We start from the raw sequence: 19,553 nt of genomic DNA on the forward strand, positions 1-19,553 counted from the left end.
TTACAACTGAGCTAACATCTCTACCAGCAGAAAGTGTCTTTACACCAAGAATGTTCAATACACATAAAATCACAGGTCCAGACTCCAAAAATACTATAATAACCAAACAAACCAAAGAATGTAGTCAAATTCTATCTTTTGTGGATGAGGCATCATCTGAGAGAGAGCTGGGCCTCAGTCAGGAATACTCCGTTCAAATCCATCCCCCAACACTTACTAGATATGTGACTCTGAGCAAATCACTTAACTGGTCTGCCTTATTTCCTCAGCTGAAAAAATGGGGATGATAATAGCACTTAGGCCTTGCAGGATTATTTTAAGGATCAAATAAGGTAATATTTGTAAAAGCACTAAATAAATGTTTATTCCCTTTTCCTTTCCCTTCTTTCTTTGACATATTCATTCTTAAGAAAAAAGTGCCATAAGAAATCTCAAAATACAAATACAAAATTCCCAGGAAACTCAGTAGATGTCTATGAACAGCTGCAAAATGAACAGATAATATTAATGATAACAATCACAAAGAAAAACACAACTTTAAAAGAGATCTACATTGTTGGAGTCTAGATGATGAAAGGAACCACTTGTCTACTTCCAGAGAGGGGATGATCTCAAAATGCAATGAGATGACCTTTTGGGGGACACGGCCGATGGGATAATATGTTTTGCTGAATTACGCAGGCTTATGATGAAAGAATTGATTTTACTGTTCATCGGGGTTGATGGGGAAATAGAAGGAACTATTTATTTTAAAAAGGGAGAGTGCAAAAAGGAGCTCAGGAAGCAGGGAAAACTACAGATTTTTCAGTTTTAGAGAAGCCTCAAAAAATGTTGGAAAATAATCATTCACTGAAGTCAATAGACAACAAAGAAAAAAAATAGAGTTAAACATATTGAATTTATTAACAATACAATCAACACATATTGAACCCTTGGTAGATTCAGTAAACAAAAGTACATAAACAAAAATTAGTTTCCCCCCCCCATTTTTTTTCCCTGACAAACACATTTTAAAACAATGTTTCTGTCACAGAATCAATAAAAGTTAAGCAATGTGCAACTCCACCACTTCATGAAGAAACTTGTCCTTCTTTCTTCAATTGCTGTATGTAGAACTTGAAGCTTTCCTGTTTGGGGGTTGGGGGGTTTAGAAGAGAAGGAAAAGATCAACATATTAAAACACCTAAAGAAGATAAAAAGTTTAAAAAACCTAAGCTTGATATATGCCAATTCAGTTGTTAAGACTCTCAAGGACACAAGTTACTACCAACTTCTAAATTTCAATATGATTTTACTATGGTTACTTGCTCTTTCAAAATCTGAATAACTTCTGATATATATATATATATATATATATGCACACACACACACACACACACACACACCATATATCAGTCCTGCCCCAATAAGAGACAGCCAGGCTAGGTGAAGGGAGAAATTCATATATAAGTCTACCAATATTCATACCAGTCTTTTTTTTACTGGTACAGGACTAAGAGTAAGTAGGTAGAAGGTAGTAGGTAGGTATTTGAGAAAGAAAAAGGAGAGGGGGGGAAACAATAAAAGAATACTAATCTTATTTAATATGTTTTTAATTTTACTGTTTAAATTACATAAGGTATGTGCACAAGTAATATTTTGTGCATGTGGGCGAGTGTGTTCAGTTCTCCAAAGAAAAAGGAAAAAAACAAGTTTTTGGTCTTTGGTCCTTATATTAGCCCCTGCTACCTCATTCACAACTCCAAAGCTTTGTGCCAATTGGAGTTTGCCCTGTCAACTGGAGCTGTGTGGAGGAAATCAATAAACATAAGTTTTGTTTACTATGTCTGTTCTATCACTCTCTCCACCTAAAGAAATTATTTTAATTTTTTAAGTAATATTTATATTTATAACCAAACAACAATATAACCTATTTGGTTGGCTACTGAAATTACATGAAATTCTATTTAAGGCAGAAATAAAGAGATAACTGCCCCAAGGACATTTGATAAACTAACACCTATAGATGCCTAATTGATAAAAATCTTGTATTTTAAACACAATAAGCCCCAAAAGATTTTCTTCTCCCATAAGTCAAATCCAATCCAAGATTATATAGTGCCTGTAACACTCAATATCTTAAATACCAGTTCCACTGAGGGCTCTTCACAGAGATCTAATCCTTATGTAATTAAGTATTGGATTTTTTTTTATTAATACAGTACATTTACAAATCTGTAGAGGTATTTTTCCTTAATTAGGAAATACTCACAGGGGGTTCAGTGAAAGGGACAGGCTCGCCAGCTTTCTTCAACAAAACAGCATAATGTTTTAAAAATATATTGTCCATTTCTATGTTCTTTGCTTTCATTTCCTCATATAGGGCTTTCGCAGAAGGTACATCATTGTCCAATCCTAAAAAAAAAATATTACTTTTATTGAAAATCTTCACAATAAATGGGATGCTTAATATCTTTCAAAAGAGTCTGAATCAAAACTACCATTTAATATACACCACACACACATACATACACATTCTCTCTCACTTTTCTTCTTTCTACCCATTTCATTTAGCACAGATCAGTCTAAAGAAGGAAAAACAAATATACTAAGAGAAAAACAGGGCATAGAGATCCTGGTTTTGAAGGGCATATCTATTCTGTAAGCTATCACATCTGTGTCTATGTTCACCATGCTTCTCTCATTAGAATGTAATCATTTTGAAAGCAGGGCCTGCCTTTGCCTTTTCTCTTTAGTGTAGAGGTTGGTCCAACTTAATAAATGTTTATTGACAGAAGCTTTGTGGTCCTTGGTAACTTCTGAGTGACCTAGGGAAACCTATACAGTGACTTTTCTGTACTGGTAGAGGAGATGTTCTCACTAGTAATTCTGTAGTAGACAGGCCTCTCTGGTACTGCCTCATTCTTTGCTCCCTCAAGAAAAACATGCAGATGTTTAATTTTAAATAAAAGGTATTAATATGGGCTAGAAAAGAGTTTAAAAACCATTTATTCAACACCTACAACAAGCTAGGTGCACATGTAATACAAACCTTTATAGTGTACTACATACCATAGAATCACAGATCTAGCTCTAGAGAGAACCTCACAGGGTTATCTACTCTAAACCCAACATTTTATAAACATGAAAGTTTCCAGAGATAAGGAAATCATCAAAGCATGAATCCAAAATAAAAACTAAATTTTTTAAAATTTAAGACATTCTTTTTTTGAACATAGTTTTGTTTGTATTTTCCTCCCCCAAATATCATATGCAGTAGAAAAAGCAATTTCAGATCCAATTATGTACAAATTCATAAGGAACCTGGAAATACCAATTCAAATATCTTATGTGCCATAGAAAAACCATTCCAGCAGTGCTTGATCAAAGCTGGGAACTTAAATGAGAGACAGGTGTACCCGCAAAACAAGAGAAGGGAATTGTAAGGGCCCTTTAAATGGGCAGCCATAGCGCAACAGGAGACTGAGTCTACCAGACTTCTTACCTCTCTCGGCTATCCATCAGCTTGGCTTGGCTACCCCAGGCTAGGGAGCCAGATTAAAGAGAGCGACTGCTGTCTGCAGTGGGTTTATAAAGGGCCTGTGAGGTCACACACAGCCAACCAGCGAGAGAAAGTCGTCACCCATTACGAAGCTATCTCAATATGGACCCACAGGGAAGTCCTATATCCACAGAGATTACATCTGGGCCACTCAATCTCCTGTTGCGCTGTGGCCGCCCATTTAAAGGGCCCTTACAGACAAGTAGAAATAGTTTTTAGAAACCCAAATATTTAAAAAAAAATTTTTTTACTGAACTTTCCTCATCTCCAAATAAGTAAATTAACCTTGTGTTTAAATGTAAAAACAGTAACAATAACCTACACAATGATGACTTATAAGCTGTCATTCAAATAGTCAGAAAAGGACACCACAGATCCCTTATGTATCTGGAGTCTATCAGTGAAAATCAAGAGAACAGCCAAGTTCTCTGCTTTGCCTTGTCTTCACTTTGCCATTCATCTCCCTCTAGTTAGTGCAAAGAAACCTTTTGCCATATAAACAATTTACTCAATCTCCTCCCTGCAAAACCTCTGGCTCTTTGGAGGTATAACAGAGGGCCAATCTTGGATCAATCTGAGCTACCCAGAATTCAGATTACTAAGATTACAGTACCTCCTCTGACTACTTGCACTCACTCATATTTGCCTCATCTGAAAGAACCCTACATCCTAGATCCTAGCCATTCCCCTTCAAAGTTTAAAGGAAGCTTTCCCTAACTGCTAGCCTTCACTGGCCTCCAGGACCTTTGGATTGGTACAGTGTTAAGAGTATGTACCAAACAATTTAGAAATTTATCCTTTGTTACATTAGATTGTTTGATGTTTCTCCTTTATTGAGTCTTTTAAACTCCTTGTGGATAGGGGCCTTCTCTGCTCCTCCTGTCTCTCTGCAAGAACATGGTAATAACGGAAGTTAAACACAGAGTAGGTATTTCATTTTGCCTATTACTTATTACCTGTATGGCTTCTCTAAGCACTAGGTTTATTCTCATCTGCAAATGAGAGTACTGAACTAGAGCTTCTCCATGGTCTCTTCCAACACAGAGTCATGATCGTAATTGCTGTCCGTCTTACAGTAAACACACACACACACACACACACACACACACACACACACACACACACACACACACACACACACCACCACCACCACCACCACCACCACCACCACCACCCACCACCCACCACCAACAACAATGGGATCATCTGTTCTGAATCACTCATAATAGCAATCTATCACCTCTGCTGAAACCTTTCTGTCCTCACAAAAAGCAAATTATATGACACCATCATATAGGACCAACTGTATGACGGGAAGTTTCTTTTACCTCTAAATCCACAATCCTAGAGATTTAGTTACAAATAGTTCTAAAATTTCAGAAGCAGAAATATAACACATTGTTTCTATGACATTTGGACAAAATGTGAAAAAAGGAAAGTTAACAGCCAGTCATTCATCCTCCATTACTAGTGTATACTAATGTATATTCTGCAATATAAAGGTGCCTCCTTGATACCTGCAATCCCTGGTAAGCAGCTCCAGAGCCAATACATATTCAAAGGTTTGCCCAAGGTTGGACAATAAAAATATTTAATTGTTTTTAAAAAGAAAAAATATGCAACACTGAAATTGTATTTGATCTTCTGTTTTGCTGGGGTTTTTTTTTCCCCCCTGAGTTTATATGATAATTTCTCATTTACAGAAAACAATCAAGTAAGAGAGGGTCTCTACCTCAAACTAAAATTTGAAAGGAAATACATAAATGTATTCCATTAGATAGATTAGCTTTCCTTCAGGACTTGGAAGAAAGATAAAGGAGTTCTGAGTTTTAGAATAGCATTAACTGAGTGATATTCAAGGTAGTATCAGGAAAATGGGTTATCTGACATAAGAGCATAAAGGCAACAATTTACTTTGATTCAAGTTTGTCCCATTTTATGCCACATTTTAGTCTGAAGGATGATGGTGAAAATAGGATTGGTATTAGGTACTGAGAACAAAATTGGACTCAGATTTGGTGAAAGCTTAGGAACCAATGAGGTCTCCTATAAATCACAGGACTTTTGAATAGTGGAAACAAATCCAAATCACAAAATAAACATCTGAAAACCAAGTGAATAACTTTGCTGATGTTTGGGATTTGATATTGGAGTCATTAACTAAAAACATTAAGGAAGAATATTTAACAAACATTTTATATACCCCAATTTTGAATCGTTAATTTTGGTACATTACCATAGCTTCTCATGAGGAAACCATATACTTCTCGATTTGCAGTTAAGTCAGGAATAATTTCCAATAAGGACTTGAGAATATGTGTCTAGAAAATAAAATACATAATAACCCATTACTATAAACTCTAAATAAAGAACAATAAAATGACAACACTGGCATCTGCACCATTATTTAGAAAGTCTTTTTGATAATAAATACAACAGAAAACAATTTAAAGGCTACTTCCTCTTTCCTATTTCTTGGTATATCATGCAATAATGGAAGGAAAAAAAGAAACCATCATTTTAAAAAAATCTGAATGCCAACTAAGTTAATTCAGCTATTACACACACACACACACACACACACACACACACACACACAATAGCTGAATTAACTTAGTATACATACTAGAATTTCATTATTTTCTAAACATTAAAACTGTTTAATAATCAGTTCAATTTTTAAAAGTGAGCGCAGTGTGCTGTGTGAAAAAGGCCTTGGGAAGGGCAGAACGTGGATCTCAATCCTCCTTTATTTATTTGATATCTACACGTATGACTTTGGCCAACTTACTCAAACTCACTGGCCTTGGATCACACATCTACAAAGTAAGGAATTAGGTGATTCAACATTTTTTCACTCATCTTTTGCTGTGAGAAAATGAGGAATGTTGAACATGCAATTTTTACTGAGTTCTTCATAATAAGTTCAAGGTCTGACACACTGTGAGGTTAAGACATAAGTAGGATAGGAAATTATCACTGAACTAGATTATATAGCATCTACCATCATTCTAGTCCAGTATCTCTACACCTATCCTGAATTTGATTCAGTAGTTATAGGGCACAAAAGGTAATGCCTAAAACACTTAGATGAAATGTAAACACCTCAGTCATATACATTTCACTGAATTTTGTTTTATTTCTGGATTGTATTATTTTACAAATTTTCAACCAAGTTTTAGCAGATAATCAAAAAATACTTCCAACAAATCATAATAGATATGTGCTTTTTAAAGCTTTGTGCACTTTCCCCATCTCTACAACAGACAGCAATAATGGCTTAAATCACAGCAGAAAATATTTTCAAGCCACTTAAAAAGATTAACTTTTATTTGGCCTACCTCTTTCTGGCCCTGTCTCTCTCCATGATTTCTTCCTATCTACACACTACTCCCTAGAAGAGAGGTGGTGAGGGGTGCTGTGCTGGGAGGATATATTAAATCTTCTGTCCCCTATCTTAGAAACAGTATAGGAGGAGTATTTTTTTTAAAGCAGCATAATGGAGAAATAATACAAGTAACTCCCACTTCTCTAGAAAAGTAGTAACAAAGATGATCAAAGTCCTACACACACTAGTTTACATTTTCATACATAGGCCACAGATTCTTTTTAGGATAATATAAGGAACCTGCTTTGTGGTAACATGAAGTAGACTTTCTTCTTTATCATATAAACAAAATGCCAAAAATTGCCAAGTCAGTTTGAAGTCACACAGCGCACTCAATCTAAGTAGGAATGGATGATGGTTTCCAATGTTCATTATATAAAAACAGGACAAAAGCTGTTGTTCTGTGTAGTTACTTTATGGCATAAAAGTAGGTGCTAGTTCTTTGGCCTGATTGAAGTGTGGGCAATTATCTAAGGCTAGACTACCTAAGGCCCTGATGTGAAACCAAAATAAACTGATGGACATGATGGCTTCCTAGGATCACAGGTCTATAAGGAGAAAAGGCCCCTGGCTCCAAGCTCTCTTTTTATAACTCAAGAGGTAAAGAGATCTGCCCAAAATTGCCAAGGTAGTTGCCAAGACAGTCCTTGTTAAGTTAGCATTTGAACAAGGATGCTCTGATAATAATAGCCAATACCAAATTTCCTAACTTACTATTTTGTACTCTTTTTGGTTCTTGTCAATAACTTCACCACAATGATGACAATCTAACTGGTAACAGACTTTTAAATTCCCACTTTCTATAGCCATAAAAGCAAAAAAATTCAAGGGGCAGAACACAGCTTTTATTCAAACAGGAAAAAAAAAAAAAAAAAAAAAAAAAAAAAAAGAAAAGAAAAATCTTCATGAATTATTGACAAGTAACAGGCTACCTTGTCCTCCTCCAACATATTAGTAATATTGATCTTTTCCTCATACTTCTTATTTCAAAGAGTTTCTTAATGTCAATTAGAAATTTCAATTTGATAGAAGCAACCGTTTTAGGCTAAAAGTACTTTTAGAAAAGGTCCTTCATCTATAATCATTTGGAACTCAACATAAGCAAACTTAATTTTAACAATCAGAATAAACACATAGAGGTGGTAACCTGTAAAGCATATTACCTGTCCTTGGATCTTAGAGGTCCTAAGAAAAAATCCCAAAAGGAATGGAGTTTGTTCCGCTATTGCACCACACCTCTTAAAAAGAGAATAGAAAAATTAAAACAGGATACAGCAAGTGTATCATCTTCATCAACAAGAGACTAAGGTGAATATTTCCAATTAAGAAAGTTCAAAATAATACAGCAATATATTATTACTACCAGTAAGGCCTAATAGCTAATCATTTATTTTTTAAAAGAAAACAAGTACAACCCATGCCAAGGTTTGGTAAATGATGTCCTTGGCACTGCAAGTATAAAGTTTGTTTAAAAAAGAACAGAAAAAAAATTAAACTAATGCTTCAACATCCACAGAATAAGGTTTAGGACTGCAAAGAAAGAGAAAAAAAGAAACACTATTCCTCTCCAATTATACTGCCAAGCATTCACAAGTGAGCTAGGGATCATAAGGTTAATTATACATTTAATAAGGTGTCAGGGAGATAACTGCTCGTTTCTTTATAAAAATTAAAATGTACAAAGCAAGTTCTCTTTAAAGTATAATTACCTACACTTATGCATACAAAAGGACTGATTTCAATCTCTCTATTTTATAAAAGGCTTTCATTGCAACAGACAGCCAGTGCTTGAGAAAGAGACAAAAGTTAAACTACAAAAAAAAAAAAAAAAAAAAAAAGTTTATGTGACAGACCAGATAAATCAAGTGTCTATCCCCTCTCAGAAGCTATAGTAAAATCAAATATGGCAAGAAAATATTTTAGTTTACACTCATCATAGATGTCATTCTTATAAGTTTTTAAAAGCATCCTGCCTTTCCCAAGCTTTATACTGTCAGTGTGAAATGGAATATATAAATAACTTTGGGGGCAGACAAAATATGGACAATCTAAAGTGGCAATTTTCAGCATCTCTGAATAAGGGATTCTCCAGTCCATGCTTTAAGAATGATCTACTGTGGGTCACCTTTTGTTTGACAAAGTGGTAAAGGGGCTTGTTGAGAAGATTTATCATTTGAACCTTCACTCTCCTGAAGAGAGTCCCAATTTAGGGGGCAATGGTGCAAGATGGGGCGGGAGGAAAGAGAATGACATAACAGTGCCATCCCCTCCCTGAGGCTGCTGTGGGTTCACAGGAGCTGGCAATGAGCTGGGGCTTATCATCCCAGAGCACTTTTCCATATGGATGGCACTTGAGACAAACAATACTCCTCCAATATTCAGGGACATAAGAGGCTTGCACAGCCTCATTTTCACAAAAGAATATCATCCCAAAATAGTTCAGAGATTAAACGAGAGCAGACGGATAGTTATACAGGCACTCATATAATATTATCAGCAGAATTAAATATATAAATTATATATATATATATATTATATATATATATATATTTAATATATGGTATATATTAAATATACCATAAATATATTATACCACCTTATAATTTATGGAGCACTTAGCATAAAAAGTAATGAGATACTTTCACTTTAAAATATATTATTTATCGATTAATATGAAAAATATAAAATAAAAATAAATCATTTCTAAGATTACTAATTTAAATTTTAAATTCACTCTCAAGCATATAGTAATGGGCCTGCCTGTTCTATTACAAAAGGAATACTGCTTGTTAACATCTAGAAAATTGTCCCTTCCTACCTTTGCTTCCACTAAACAGCAAAATGGCGTTAAAGATTCAAAAAAAGCTCCAATGGTGGGCAAGGGTTGCCTTCCTTTTTCTCTACTTAAGACACTTAGCAGCTGGCAAAAGCCTAAGTGAACAGAGTTGTATTTACTATCAGAAATTGGTAACAGGCCTCACTTTGACACCGGGAGTCTACACAAACACAGCAATCCCCGGCATCCCCGTGACTGTTTGACTGCCACCTGCTGGGAAGAGAGTCCCCATCTGTGCCTGTTTGTGTACACTGCCGGTGGCAGCTCTTATCACCCACAGTTCATTCTGCACTTGGTGCCGCTTTATATTTAGCGCTGTTAAAATGGCATGAATGCGGTTGTCTCGTTCCCTGAAGATTGCTAATTTACTGAGACTCTGGGCCACAGAGACCTGCATTTGTCATTTAATGTGTCTGTGACACACAAGTGAATAGAAAGCAAATTCAACTCTTAATAAACCTTGAATAAAGCACAGAGAATGTTTGCGGATTCAACTGAGAGGCTTTCCATGAAAAGCAAACATTTCCTACTTTTTGTTTGCAAACTGTGTTGCTATAGTGATGCACAGTATTTAGAACATTAGGAAAATTAGGTAAGAAATGAAAAAGAATTGTGATCTCATGTGAAAGGATTTTTATCAAACTGAGCAAATGCCCAAAAGCATAGATCTCACATAGGAAAAATGCTGGTCATCTTCTCTCCTCTCGGGCCATTTCAAACTGCCCAAGAGCCAACCTCTGTCCTCTCTTCATCAGGGAAGTCCCTATGACCCTCACAGTGCAAGCCAGGATGACAGGAGGCAGACAGCTTCTGACATATCCCAGCCCTTAGACTTTCTCTGCAGCTCAGCTAACCACATTCTTTCATTTCCTGAGGATAAACTACAAGCAGTGCTGCCTCACATCTGGTATGTCATTACCTGCAGTAGAGCTCTTGCATCATTCAGCCTGCCTGAGTATATGTACTCAAGAAACAGATCCGTGACAGGTCTGTAAATTGCAAACTGATTGGCCAATCTCTCTGCCATGATACTCACTGTAAAGCAGGGAAGGAAAAGTTTTCATTAGAATCATAAAACAATCATTTTACAAATTTAGCATTACACAATGTAATTAACTCACATTTCTCAATAGCTGGTTCCAACTGCTCCTCTATGACTTTTCTGAATACGTAGGTAATGCTTGACATTTCAGAGTCCAGAGACCCAGAAGTATATAAAGGCTCAAGATATTCGACTGCAGCATCTAGGTTGTTGCTGTGAATGAAAGCTTTGCTAACTTAGCTTGTAATATATAAACAATTAAAAGAGAAATTTAAAAAACACTCTGTCTCTATATTGTAGATAGTAAAAAAAGGATAGAAATACACCAGTTCTTCTTTGTGGCTGAGTGGAAAAGTAAATACAATCAGATTTCTTTTGAAAGCAAATTCTGAAGTCTACCATATATTAGTAAGCAAATGTGATGTATGTCTTAATGTAATGATGTTTTGGAAGCAGAAACAGCTATGTGAATAGAAATGCTCAAGTACATAATGTTTGTAAGTCACACATTTTAATTTTTCATATACTGTAAACTACAAAGGGTCATGCTACAACATGAAAAGAATAATTCACAATGATTCAAAGATACCTTCAAGACACAAAACACGGCATATGTTCACAAGTCAATAAAAGGTTGACTCTAAATACCATCTGGGAGAAATGAAATTTCCTTTTATATGTAAATAAAAGTGCATTATTGTGAAAACTTTTAAAAAAATTTTAGTTGTTTAAAATTCAGTTAGATCAATATACATTTTGGCATAAAGGGATTTTAAAAAATGAAAACTAATGTTAAATTGCATAAAAAGATTTAACAAATTACAGTAAAGGGAAAAAAGTTACTTGTCTAATAGTCTATTTATAAAAAATTTTTTTACTAATACTGATGAATTTAAAAACATTTAAATGTGAACACACCAGAAATGGCAATTAACCCTAATTAATATTAGGATTAAACAGTTATCCAAGTATCATTTTAAAATGATGAAACTACAGCCCCATGTAATATTTAAATTGGCTTGCACAGGAATTAGACAACTCATCTTGTTTTTTCTGATCCTAGGAACTAAATTATTCATCCTTTCTTAAGTGACTCTACAGATTATATCAGAGTTGCTTTTTGGAGTCTGGAAGAGAATTTTTCCCCAAAGCCTCCAATATAAGAGGAAAAAATACCGGTTTGGGGTAGATGTGTAAGTGTAGGAGTTTGTGCATGTTCAATTATATGTCTATAAATTTTTCTTATTATACAAATCATATTCTGATACCATGTCACATAAAAGCTAAGTATGGTATTGGAGGTAAATTAAAATTTACTTAAAGGATATTATATCTTAATTTAAAAAAAAATCACTCTAACTTTAATGATTTAATTCCAAAATAAAAGATAATTTAAAAATAAAACAAATAAACAAAGACTTAAGTATGCTTGCTATAGTTTATGAAAATCCAAATACTCAATTCTCTTCAGAGTAACTTCAAGGACTATTTGATACAGCAAAGAACTGTGCACTCAGATTATTTAAATGTTTCCATGAATAAAGTGGCTCGATGTGCTTATACATGATATACATACATATAAACATGAATGAGAGGAGCTAGCAATTATGGTCTCCAAACTTGTACAAATGTTTGTCACTGTTGATAGTTGAAGTAAAAATAAGAAAAATATACCAATTCTCATGCTTACAAAACACTGATATTTCATGTAACTTGCAAGAAAAGCCATGATGACAATAATTTCCCTCATCAATTTCCAATAAAAGCTTAATTGATATTTGAAAATACTTACTTTTTTATTTCGGCTAAAGCATTATTATTGACAAAAAGCATGTTCGAAAGATGAAGTGAATCTTGAAAGTCATGTACCATCTTTTCAATTACTTGTATATTTTCTTTATCACCTTTTAAAGCAAAAGCCTGAACAAGGCGAGTAACTGAAAGCGAAGAAGGTACCTGATGAGAAGCTAAGGCTGATGCTAATGTAGCCAAAGCATCTAAAACGGGGAAAAAAAGAACAGAAGAGAGAAGTTCATAAAGACAAATGTTTTTAAGCATCCTGCTTTACTTACATTTTGAAACTTTTTTTTTAAATTGCAAACAACTATGGACTCCTTGAAGTTTGCCTATAATATGAAAACTTTTTTTTAAAGCTTTTGAAAAACAAGGTGATTTACTTGTATATGTTATTGACATATATTGACAAGGGGGAAATTTAAGGCAGATTTTTTTCCTTTAAACTTTTAACTCTAATTAATTAGACAAAATAAAATTCAAATTCAAAGGTAAAGATTATGAATTAAATTCCAACTCTACTGTCTAAAAGAGAAACACAAATAATGTAGAAAACCTAACAATCCTGTTTTTCTTCTATACTAACTGCCATGAACGTGATATTTCCCAAAGCACCTACAAATCACAGGTTTCAGAGTCAGAAGAGCCTTTGCATATCACCTTAATTTTATCCCCTCACTTTATTGGTGAGGAAAGAGGCCCTGAGTGGTATATAATACTGGATTTAACTATAATAATATAAGCTTCTCCAGGGCAAACAATTTTTCTGTGCAGAGTATCTGAACTAAGGACTTTTGACTCCACATTCAAATTCTTCCTATCCAAGTATTTTCCCATAAACTCTCATTTCATTGAAACAATTACAACTTATTACAAACTTCTTTACAAATTAGAAATTACAAACTTCTAATAGCTATTTTTAATCAAACTTCATTAACTGTGATACCATCATTGTTAATAATAATAGCAGAAGCTAAAGGAATATAATGAAACTGTTTTCTAAATTGTGCAGATTTCCACAGTGAGAAACACAGCAAGAAAGATATGTTCAATCCTATATTTGCTAATTAATAAAAAATACTTTATGTAGAAAAGAACAAAATTATGGACAACTTATCACTAACTTGGATGACTTAAATAAAGCCTTTTCCTTTGTTTTTTTGTAACTTTGTAGGCAGTAATCTCATTTTTATTAAAGATATTATGTAACTTTATCAAAGAGAACATAAATCAAGGAAGAGGCTCCATCATTCTTATTATACCACTGCTCATTATTAAATCCCATAAACATAAATTCTTTTTTTTCCTCATTAAAATTATCATTTTCATTTGAAGTTTTAGTTATTCTCACCAAATTCACAAAAATTGCAGTTAGAAAGAAACAAGAGAAATCACTGAAATCATGCTCTGGGCAATGGTGGGCCTTACATATGAATTGAAAGCAGAAAATTATACTTTTGAGAAAATGTTTCTTACAAATATTCATCTTTTCCCTACAAACTCTCACATTAATTATAGAAAATACTTGGTATTTCAAATGACACTAGTATCAGGCAATAAAAACTTCTCTAACTAGATGATCAAACTGGTTCACCAAATTAGTTATAAGGGCCTTAATTGAAGAAGACAAAAGTGCTTTTACTTTATTTTAGCAATTAGGGAATAGATACATGGAGGTTATAAAAAGTGTTAGAAAAGAACTGACTCAAAGATCCAAAAGACTATATGGGTAGCTGATAGCCAAGAACAACAAAAGAACAATATGGCACAAGGAGGCCGAGGCTGTTAATTAATGAGTGTAGGGGAAATGTAGTGGGGGGGAGGGGAAGGATGGATCCCTAATTTGAGTCAGCTTTATGCCAATGTTTCTCTTTATGTACATCCATTTCATGAATAGTGATATAATATAAAAATGGAACAAAAATAATGTATTGAGCACCAATTATCAGCTCAACACTGTGCCATAATATTAATCAGAGGGGAAGAGAAGAGGAAAATGAAGCATAAAAAAGTACTGAGGTGAAAGACATGGTCCTGACCTCAAGGAGCTTACAGTTGATAGAGAGGGAGCAGGAAATGATCCATGATACAAGATTAAACGTAAGATAGCATATAATTAATAGTTAACAATATACTAATTATGAAGACAGGAGGCAGCTAAAACAATGTATCTAAGTTCAATTCACCAAAGCTTAGTACTCTGCCTTTTCATTTTCATACCTGAAAGAAGTTACTGTCGAGTGTGTGCCAAAAAATGAACTCGCCTGCCTGGTCTCAATTTTAGCTTTTTTGATGCTTTTTAAATATCTGATATTCTAGGCAAATTATCAGCTTTGAACAAAGTTGTACTTTATGTCCTCTACCTCAATTTTTGAGAAATAAAAAATATTCCTAAACTTGTAACAAGCAAAAAAAAAAAAAAAAAAAAAAAAAAAATGAAAGCCAGTGCTGGCATGTCCTGACTAAGGAGTAAGACTAGAATTGAGGAAAACTTAAAAGATTTATCTTTCTCAAAAGATTTGGATTTAATTAAAAGTAAAAATGAAATTCAAGAACCACCTTATGTCATATTACAAATAAAATTCAAAATAGCTAGCATACTAGGTTCTCCCTTTCAGCACTGCAGTTGAGCTACATGTGCATTTCCTATAAGAGGATGAAGCTACCTTATTAAAAATTCACAGGTAAAACATTTTGATCCTAATAAAGAAGAATACAAAAATGTAATCTAGCAGTGAATGGGGGCTTTTTTTAACCTAATCTTGGAGATCTCTAGCCTAAGAAAGGAATCATAGCTTTGTCAAGAAGAGGGAAAAAAAAGGGAGATACTTGATTTGAAGAACCTTTAACCCTGAAAAATATCCTCATCAATTCTAAATCAAAGCTACATTGCAAAAACAGAAAATAACAGTACTATAGAAAAGGACACCACCTTGATTCAATACAAGTTCAATATCCCAAGCAACACTTATGAGATCCCTTAATATAACTGATTTAAAAATCCCAAACCCTGAGACAAGCACTCTACATTTTATTACTGTTGGTATTGTGAACTATTAAAAAAGTATTAGATTAAGTTTTTTAAATCAATATTATAATCATTTAGTGCACAATCATGCACATTTAACACTCAATTTAACTCATTTGATATCTCACACAACCAACACAATATGCAAGAAACAACTGCTGAGAATTGTTTCAGATGCTCTAAAGTATGTTAATTTCCAAAGCAAAATGACTTGTGCTGTGAATTTTAACGCACTTGAAAGCCTGTACTTTCTCGTTCTGGAGTACAAATTTTGCATGTCTGAAGAGCTGTGATTCATCTTAAGAAAACCCATCTTGTGTTAAATGGAATGGAAACTGGACTAAGTGGTCAAATGACAAGTACATTCATATTCAAGCTGTATTATAAATGCATGTACAGTAATTTACGTCTCTCAGCTACCACAAAAGGCTCTTGATAAGCAGGTAATTTGCTAAATGGACTCCTTTATCCAAGTATTCGAAGGGCGTTACAAGAAAAATCTGCAGAGGCATTAATGTGACGTAAAGGTCAAGCATTGTGACATACCTTTCAAATAATCCCGCCTAACTTGCGTTATGATGAGGAGGCTGTTGGCAGCATCGTTCAGTGTGAAGCCCTTGATGTGGGTCTCAGCACTAAAAGAAGCAGACATTTAGAAAGGAATTACTGACATGCTTCTGATACGATAATAAATGGTTGAGCACCAAGGTGAAATTATAAAAACTACTGTTCGTATGTTAAAAATATTGCTGCAAAATATCGACCTGGAGACAGCTTTTGTGTTATCCTGTCAATGGTTATAGAAGGATAATTTTTTTTTGCATTCTGACAGATGACAAAGTTGGAAATGAGCAACAAAAGAAACAAAGTACAAGATTTTTTTTAAACAATCGGTTCAGATTCTTGAATGCTGACATATTAGATGACTAAAATAACTGCATGCCCTGCATTGTTCTGCTGTATCCTAAGCTGGATACTTTTTCCTCTTTTTATTTTATGTTCACCATAATTATAAAATGTAAAACTATTCTTTCTGCAATAAAATTGAAACATTTATTTTCAGAACTGTATATTTTAAATATAAACTAAAGCATATTATGAACTAACACCATATCATTTAGTTGATTAATTTTCAAATTTCTGTCATGTAGATGCATACAATTTTTAAGCTGAATACACTGTAGTACTAATGCCTTTGCCACATCAAAATGGAAATGACATATCAATTTTGCGTTATCCTTAAGGTAAAAAAAAAAAAAAAAAAAAAAAAAACTTTTCTAACTCAGAAAGCAATGTTTGATCATTAAAATCTACTTACTTTTAAAAATAGTCTAATTTTATGCTTTTAGTATACTATTTCTAATGAAATTTAGACAGTCTTAATACCCAGGGATAACTTTACAAGGTTCATTTTCAGATTAAAAAAATCTCCACAGACCTCCCCCACCCAAAAAAGAGGCAGTTGTTGCCATTTGCCATATCAAAAATCAAGATAAAACTCACTGATGGATGTTCTTGTGACTAACAATTGAGCAGCCTGTGAATTTGAACTTCTAAGCTTGAGCGGATTGTAGGGAAAGCAAGGTCATTGCTAAATTATTCTCATCAATCCCAAGAAAATCCTCCAAAGACACCACAACAAGACTATCCTCTCAGTCACTTTCAGCCTCTGAGGTTCACCAATGCAGTCAATGAATGCAGGATTTTCTTAGTCCCCCAACCAATCCTCTTAATCTCTCCCAAAGCACCCATTGCTCAGTTTGACTTTTTTCCCTTTGTCCCATCTGTCAAAGCCTTTAAGTCAAGTCAACAACTCGAGCATGGAACCATAAATTGCAAATAGTACCGGATTTACTTTCCCCAATCTTTATAGTGATTAAATAAACAGTCACTACTATAAAAGCTTTTTTATCATTCCATTACTAAAAAACTTCTTATTCTGTGTACAGTATACTTACCTAAAAGGAAGTAAGATTATAAAGAATCAGGGATTTGGTTTAGATGAGATATCATTGAGATACAAGTTTTTTTCTAGTCTCATTTTCTAGTCTTAGTAATTTTTTTTAACCCATCTTGCTCTCCTTTCCCCACTTCTCCCCTAGATTTTAAAAGATGAATCTTTGACATAAAATTCATAGTAAAGATAACACAGAATGGTCTTTGAATCACTATATTGGTTATATAGCCTAAAGAAATGTCAAATAATAGCATCCAGAGTATTTTTAAATGACAATGTGAAAAGGCACTCATATCTGGGTTTATAAAGTATTGAAAATTATTTACTTATCTAAAATTTTGGTCTTGGGAGGGGCAAGAGAATCTATTATTATATTTCATTTTTAGCAGTTAGATCAAATAAATAATCTTTCTTTAATATTCACCTATCCACAAAAATGATGAAAATATAAGCTATTCTGAGAAAGGAATATATGAAAATTTTTTTCATATCCCTACATGGAAAGATAGCTAATCTATGCACTTCAAATGATGGAAATCGGCCTACCTGATGCACTTAGATAACATACCACACTCAATGGGAGGATGTGCATTATTCTAAATAATGAAAAGTGGCCCTATCCCCAGGAATCCTAATAATGGTCAGTTTGAAGAGCAGTATTTCCTCATCATACATTTAGATCTAAAAAGTCTTCCAGGCAACACCATGAAATATAAACCCCTCTCCCCCCTTGTGTATTCTGAACAAACAATACACTTGAGAGTTGTTTTTGTTTTTTTTCATATAACATGACTAAATATTAGGATTTCATGTATGTATGTATGTATGTATACATGCACATATATGCGTGCTTGGTCACATGAGTATTTCCTATTGGGAATTTCTCAGTATCAATTTAAAAGGATGAGTAACAAAATAATTCCCTTAAACATAAACATTTCAAAATACAAGAAAGCTTGTAAAAACAGAAACAGAATAAAGTATGCAGAATCAGGAGACCTATTTACAAAGTAACTATATAATGCTTAAACCTCCCTCCACTACCTTTGAAAGAATCAAGAACTCTAGATGATCTGAGGGACTGAAGCAAGCCTTCTATCTCTTGGTAAAAAGATACAGTAGTTGTAGGTTACAAAAAGGACAAGGTTAGTGATATATTAAATTTAAAAACAAGCTGTATTTAAGAGATTTATGATTTCGTATATAAGCCCCGTTTTGACTTTTATATATTGTAAATTTTCATGTTCATAGTTGGCTTTGTAGCCACTAAACTAAAGTTTTTTTAAATGTTAAATATTTCTAAAAGAACTGGATGTGGCCTAAAAAAGAAAAAATTCAACAATTAGTAACTTTTATTTAATAAAACAAAAAATAAGAAAATTCTTTATAAAATTGTCAGGAAAATTAAATGTTATTTTAAAAATAAAAACTACTAGACTATGGTCATCTACAACTGATACTGGTATCACCATACCACCACCACCATCACCACTACTGATGCTAATAATTCATATATTTAAAAATAAAAATTGAGAGGGCTGGGAGAGGCAAGAGAAAATGCAACACTCAAAGGAAAAGGTTATACTGAACAAATATTATCACATTACAGTAAAAACTCTAAACTACAATTAGAAGAATCTTAACTTTTACCAAACTTCTAATTATATCATTTTTATTGTTCATTGCTGCCTTAATTGTATTATTATTTTCCCATGTTTAAGTTAATTTAGTCTTAAGAATTCTTATTGTGAAGCATATTTGAATAACAACTGGAACTTTGGCAAAAAGCGAAACAAAACATTTCTCTATCCTACCCATTCAGAAAGATATAACTGAGTTATAACCAGCAATTCTAACAAGGAAAAACAAAAAACTGTCTTCATTTGCATTATTGAAAGGTAAATATTTTATTATTGCTGGGGCTCTATTACTAGGCTAGAAGGGTTAAATAACCCTTGTGGAAAAAA

At 33.6% G+C, this 19,553-nt stretch overlaps 1 protein-coding gene across 1 annotated transcript in view; it reads right to left on the reverse strand.

Annotated features, from left to right (window-relative positions):
* Positions 1 to 879: 879 nt before the first annotated feature.
* Positions 880 to 19,553, reverse strand: part of LRPPRC (leucine rich pentatricopeptide repeat containing) — a 105,063-nt gene continuing 86,389 nt past the window's right edge. Inside the window, exons 31-38 of the mRNA XM_074286704.1 lie at positions 16,176 to 16,264; positions 12,600 to 12,804; positions 10,887 to 11,020; positions 10,685 to 10,800; positions 8,093 to 8,167; positions 5,778 to 5,862; positions 2,252 to 2,394; positions 880 to 1,127 (exon numbers count right to left, since the gene is read on the reverse strand). Coding sequence (XP_074142805.1) covers positions 1,071 to 1,127; positions 2,252 to 2,394; positions 5,778 to 5,862; positions 8,093 to 8,167; positions 10,685 to 10,800; positions 10,887 to 11,020; positions 12,600 to 12,804; positions 16,176 to 16,264 — 904 coding nt within the window. The 3' untranslated portion in view covers positions 880 to 1,070. The remainder of the gene's footprint in view (positions 1,128 to 2,251; positions 2,395 to 5,777; positions 5,863 to 8,092; positions 8,168 to 10,684; positions 10,801 to 10,886; positions 11,021 to 12,599; positions 12,805 to 16,175; positions 16,265 to 19,553) is intronic.

The sequence above is a fragment of the Sminthopsis crassicaudata genome, chromosome 2 (genome assembly GCF_048593235.1).
Source record: "Sminthopsis crassicaudata isolate SCR6 chromosome 2, ASM4859323v1, whole genome shotgun sequence".
Taxonomy (NCBI): Eukaryota; Metazoa; Chordata; class Mammalia; order Dasyuromorphia; family Dasyuridae; genus Sminthopsis; species Sminthopsis crassicaudata.